The 5,878-nt window shown below is 46.9% G+C and overlaps 1 protein-coding gene across 1 annotated transcript; it reads right to left on the bottom strand.

Moving 5' to 3' along the window:
* Nucleotides 1–1,674: 1,674 nt before the first annotated feature.
* Nucleotides 1,675–3,022, bottom strand: LOC137332865 (histone H1-like). Its single transcript, XM_067996847.1, has one exon. It carries the CDS (start codon nucleotides 2,986–2,988, stop codon nucleotides 2,299–2,301), a length of 690 nt encoding a protein of 229 aa, XP_067852948.1. The 5' UTR covers nucleotides 2,989–3,022; the 3' UTR covers nucleotides 1,675–2,298.
* Between the last annotated feature and the right edge of the window lie 2,856 nt (nucleotides 3,023–5,878).

Genomic DNA, 5,878 nt, shown 5'->3' with positions numbered 1-5,878 from the left:
GTTTTTAATATAATGGGTCATTTGCTGGCTCTCTCTGCCTTCCAGATGTTTCTGCCTCTCTCTGTTTTTTTTCTCTTTTTTTTTCCCTGTTTGTTTTTTTGTTGAATGTGTATTCGGGGGTTCTGCAGGTGACACCTCTCTGTCTGAACACGGTGATTGCCTTGGCAACGGGCAGTTGCAGGGGCAGTCTGTAAACACCATGTATTGTTCTATATGTATAAATGCGTAGGCTTCAAGGAGCTCCTGAAACATTTAACTGAGGAAGGGGGAAGTCTCCGAAAGCTTGTGAATTTAAAATAAAATTGCTGGACTATAAACTTGGTGTTGTAAAATTGTTTACAATATAATGTGAACATTATTGTCTTCTGTGTCCATTTGTGATCGATAAATTTCAATATACTGGAGTCTGCTCTGTCTCTCATCCAATTTCGTATCCACGCTGTCATTGCCCCTTTAATCTTCAATTTTGCGAACCAGTCTACTATGTGGCACTTTATTAAACGCCTTTTGAAAATCCATATACATAACATCAACTCCACCACCTTCATCAACTTTCTCTGTTATTTCATCGAAGAACTCAATCAAATTACAAGGAGGTTTCTGGCCCTCAATGAGACGCATATCTGGTTTCTAATTCAGTGCCGGCTCTGAGCTGTTGAAGCCGCCAGACTGAAGATTGCTGCCCAACAAAGTGTTCGAAGGCGGTGTATGGGATTGGGCAAGAATCCCAGGGTGCAAATCCCACCTTTCACAATCTCACAAACACTTTCACAAAGAATGAAGAAATCCTCCCGCACTCGCCCTTCTTATACCTTCTGGAGGATTACAGTGGGGCAATTGTGATTGGTCCATCTGTTCTCAATGTCATTGGGCTGTTCGTTAAACCAATCAGAGAGTGGTTTTATTCACCAATCAATAGTCGGGAATGAGGAAAGGACAGAAATGCCGGCCCCAATTATCAGACCTGAAACGGTTTTTGAAATTTGAAAATCCCGCCAATATATTAGTGACACCAGAAGCGGATTTAGTAAATAATGTCGCCTTAAGGCAAAGATTTAAAAATCTCTCTCCTTATATTCGGTTATTCCACATTTCCCGTCACAAGTTCGAGTCTCTGCAGTTCCGCATCATTCTCCGTTCACTTTCAAACGGGCGGGAATAAAACCCAATTCACAGCATTTTGTAACGGGACAGATTCCAGCTCAATCTTTGTAAAAGGAACAAACCACAGATTGTGGATTAATCCTTGTCTGTCTGTGTCGGGTGTTTGTGTAAAATTAACACTGCTACTGTATCTGCCCCAAACTTCACAGATCAGCTTTATTCCGAACTCTGTTGTTATAATGGGCAGAGTGACGGAAAGAGCGGAGAGCGGCCTCTGATCTTCCAGCTCCAACTCCAGTTCTATTTACCGGCCAATTTCAAACAATTTATCGATAATAGAAGTGAAACACAGCGCTCCGCACAAATCCTTACAGACTCGGGCTTCATATTCAAGGATTTCCAGAAACCCGGAGCCTTTATATAAGTGTAAGGAGTCGCACAACACCAGGTGAGAGTCCAACAGCTTTATTTGAAATCACAAGCTTTCGGAGCTTTCCTCCTTCGTCAGCTTTCCTCCTTCCTCCTGACGAAGGAGGAAAGCTCCGAAAGCTTGTGATTTCAAATAAAGCTGTTGGACTCTCACCTGGTGTTGTGCGACTCCTTACATTTGTCCACCCCAGTCCATCAACGGCATCTCCACATCATGGCCTTTGTATAAGCCCCGTTACAATTAACAGTCAGTAATATTCCTGCCTAAATACAATCCCTTCTATAACAAGTCAACCCGCCTCCTTCCATTTGGCAGACCCGATTCTATCTCCCCACATCCCCTCCCAGACAGGTTCAGCAGTTTACAAACGCCTTATTCCAGCTGATTTGGAGAATCTCATGTGTTGGGGTTTGAATTGTGATGGAGGCGGATCTCCGCCAGTTTTACCGTCTCAGAGACTCCCGCCCTGAAACTGAGAGAAAAATGAACAGGGACTGGGGCCGAACACACCCCAGTTAGAGTGAGGCCCGGCCCGGACATCCCATTCTCTCTATTTTATTTCAGACAGTGGGGGTTCGGGTGCGGGTAGCGAATGTCAGCGAGTCACCAGGAATCGTGGGTTTATAAAATGCTTTCTATCTGAAATTTTAGCTTGGCCCCGGGACAGGAATCATCTGATTGCGGGATCAGCTCTTTTCTGAGAGATGTGGGTGGCTCTGAGAAGAGCCGTTGGGTTCAGGTGTTCACAAGTTGCACTTGATCGTTCACTTCTTTTTGGCCGCAGCTTTCTTCGGCTTTGCTGATTTCGGATTGGGCTTGGCCCTCGGTTTTTCGAACTTCTTCGCCTTCACCTTTACAACTTTGGCTGAGTTGGGGGTCTTGGGCTTCTTAGCCGCCGCTTTCTTCCTAATAACTATCGATTTCGCCGCATTCTTGGTGGTCGATTTCTTGGCCGGTGATTTCTTGGCTGATGATTTTTTCACCGCTGGTTTCTTGGCGGCTGATTTCTTGGCTGGTGATTTTTTAACCGCTGGTTTCTTGGCGGCTGATTTCTTAGCCGCTGGTTTCTTGACGGAAGATTTCTTTGCTGCTTGTTTCTTCACCTTCTTTACCACTTTTGCCTGAGCTTCCTTCTTAGCGACTTTGAAGGAGCCCGAGGCGCCCGTGCCCTTGATCTGGAGCAGGGAACCTTTTTCCAGCTGTCTTTTAATATTTAATTTGATCTGGGACCGGTGCTTGTCCACATCCAGGCCGTTGGTGGCCAGAACCTTCTTTATCGCGGCCAGCGACATCCCCTTGCGTTCCTTGCAATCCGCAACAATCTTGAGGATCTGTTCGCCCAACCTGGGACCGACTGTCTTGGGTCCGGGAACCGTCTTCTTCTTCTTGGGAGCATTGGTTTGAGCGGCGGCGGTGGCAGGAGGTGCGGTTTCGGCGGCTGCGGTATCCGTCATGTCCAGGACTCTGTAGAAAATCTCTCTGACAGTCTGAGCTGGGTCAGAAATGAAACAAGAGGCGGCGGCACAGAGCAACTTAAAGGCACAGAGCGGACGGGGCGGAGACAACCTGCTGTCAGCTCTCGGCTCCTGCAGCCTCTCTGTGTTTCTCTCTCCTCTTAAACTCCCGATTCCAATTAAAATCAGGCACTCCAGATTCCCAGACTAGCCCCTTCCTATCTCCAACATCGGAATGTTTGCTGTCGAAAAACTTTCACTGGAATTAAAAGCACCAGTTTCGATTTAAACCCGTTTCATTGCTGCACTGATCGCGCTCTCTCACCCGATCGCTGACATGATCTCTGCTTTTCTGCTGAAATCTTGAATTGAACTAAAACATTACGTTAAATGTTCACTTCTAGACTCTGCAGGACAGCAGGGCGATCGTTTGACGGGGATTTTAAAAAAAAATTCACAAAAGGGACTCGGAAATCCGGCGATGAGACCGGACACACAAACACAGTGACATTAATCTAACCCGCCCGCCCCTTTAACACACTCTCTCTTACACAATATTCACATCTGCACATTCACGGGACAAACTGTTCGCCAGATTGACAATTCCCGGGACAGGCTTTCCTCCCCGCTCGGCCTGAGCTGCGGATTCTCGGGGGTTAGTTGTAGTTTCCCAGCTCAGTAAATGTTAAACACTCTGAGGCCGGCGCTCCTCACAGTGTCTGGTTCTCAGATTCAGGACAGGAGCCAATCACAGCTGTGGCTGTGATAATCCATATCTGGTTTTAAATTATTATATTGTTCGCACACAGAAATATGGTTAAGATGGAAGTACAAATTATTCGCTCTGGGCTCCTCCAGTCTCTCTCTGTGTTTCTCTCTCCTCCTAAACGGACTGACAGATAATAGTAACTGGTGTCCTATCCATCCCATTCTCAACACCCAGAGACGGCTCGTTACTGAATAAATTCAACACTCACAGACAGTACAGTGTCAGACAGTTACAGGCTGTTTGTCTCCACCTCTCCTTAGAGGACTGGAGACGAATAAATGCACCGTCAGTCCGGCTCATACGTACTAGAAGGGACAGTGACCGTCTCACCAACAGCACCGGAGGTCTGTCCACAGACACAGATTCATTCTTTCACTTTCTAGCAGTGTGTCCATATTACGGTCAGTAACAACATCACATCTTCGTTTACATTAGTAGAGAGAGATACAGACACAGTATCAGCCTTACACTTCCTATCAATATATCTGTACCACGCCCACCTTCAAGAGGGAGAAACTGACCTGTAATGTCCTGTTTTCACCCAGTAACAAATTGGGAAATATTCCATTCCAATTGCGATTCCACACTGGAGTGACAGAAGATGCAGTCTCATCTCTCACTGATATTATTTCAAAGACAGACACGTTATTAATCCCACTCTCAGGGACAGTGTAATGGAGTGAGGAAAAAGTCACATATTTAACCCTCTTTTGCATGTTGTATCCTCGCAAACCTTGCAACTCAGGACCGTTCGGTATTATTCTCAGTGATCGAGAGTTTCACTCCGGTTAAATTAATCTGCGACTGTTTTGTCTGATATTAATCCTGCACGGTCGCTACAAACACACCGACTCCCACTTTCCTCCCACGTTTCTCCAGGATTGGTTTGAGAAATCCTTCCTCCAGTTTCGGACTCACACGTTACTTTATCAGTAAAGGGGCCAAGAATGAACAGAACCCATTGGCTCATTTCACAGCCGCCCACTTTATCCATGAAAGACTCTTTACCATCAAAAGATACCGAGAGAAACAGCAGGGATGGAAACATCTAGTTTAATAGTTAGAGATTGTAAAGTCAGTCTGGATTCCAGCGTTGGGCACTGGTGGAATCCCATCTGTTTTCCATTCCGGGACCTGTTCCTGCTCTGTCTGTGACCCCATTCCCTCTGACCTTTCCCCCAGTCTCAGTTCCTTTGCTCAGAATCTGAAAAATTCCAACTGGGGAAAGTTTCCATCGATTTTAATCTGAATTAAAGCAGATATCTGCGCATGCGTGATTGAACCCCTCCCAGCGCTGGGTGTTAGTGAGCAGAAGTGCGCATGCGCGCTCCCCTCCCCCAGCTCTGCCCCTGGGCTCAATTCCCTCAGTGAGCGGAAGAAATGGTTTAAAACAGCCGGGAATGGAGAGATCACGGCCCCCGGGGGAAGGGAGCAAAGAGCAGCCTCGTTACAGCAGCTCATCGCTCCGGGACCGTGTCCGCAGATGGGCTCAGAGATCGCCATTGAGTCCGGGGGAAGGGCAGGGGGAGTCTGGGGGCTGTTTGTAAGAGGCGGAGTGGATCAGGAACTGGTCCCGGAACATGGAGTGAGAGGGGGAAGGGAGAGGCCACTCTGGGTCTGTGTGTCCAGGGTGTGTCCAGGGGAAGGGAGACAGAATGGGAAGAACCTGCTATTTAAAATCATTGCTGCTTTCTCTCCCCAGGGCCAGCAGTGAATGCTCCTGGTTCAGTTCCAGTCTCACCCTGTTTGTTATTAGACAGTGAAGAGTGGAAATACAGACGGACATTAAGGATGTGGGGAGTTATACAAAGAGCATCTATTGCAGGCATCAGGTGAGAAGTGATGTGGAGATGCCGGTGATGGACTGGGGTGGACAAATATAAGGAATCTTGCAACACCAGGTTATAGTCCAACAGTTTTATTTGAAAATCACAAGCTTTCGGAGATTATCTCCTGACTATAACCTGGTGTTGTAAGATTCCTTACATCAGGTGAGAAGTGTGAAGGACACATTTTAAACAGCGGCTGTTTGGTTTCGGTTGAACGGTTAGTCCCATGGAGAGGGGATTAGAAACCTGACCTGTACATAGGTCCCCGCACCATTGGGTCGTCCCATTCATG

The sequence above is a fragment of the Heptranchias perlo genome, chromosome 2, assembly GCF_035084215.1.
Source record: "Heptranchias perlo isolate sHepPer1 chromosome 2, sHepPer1.hap1, whole genome shotgun sequence".
Classification (NCBI taxonomy): domain Eukaryota; kingdom Metazoa; phylum Chordata; class Chondrichthyes; order Hexanchiformes; family Hexanchidae; genus Heptranchias; species Heptranchias perlo.
The sequence above is the reverse complement of the archived record's forward strand: the minus strand, read 5'-3'. Positions and strand labels throughout refer to the sequence as shown.

Coding starts and splice junctions, on each gene's coding strand:
- LOC137332865 (XM_067996847.1), bottom strand. CDS start 2,988: ATGACGGATACCGCAGCCGCCGAAACCGCACCTCCTGCCACCGCCGCC.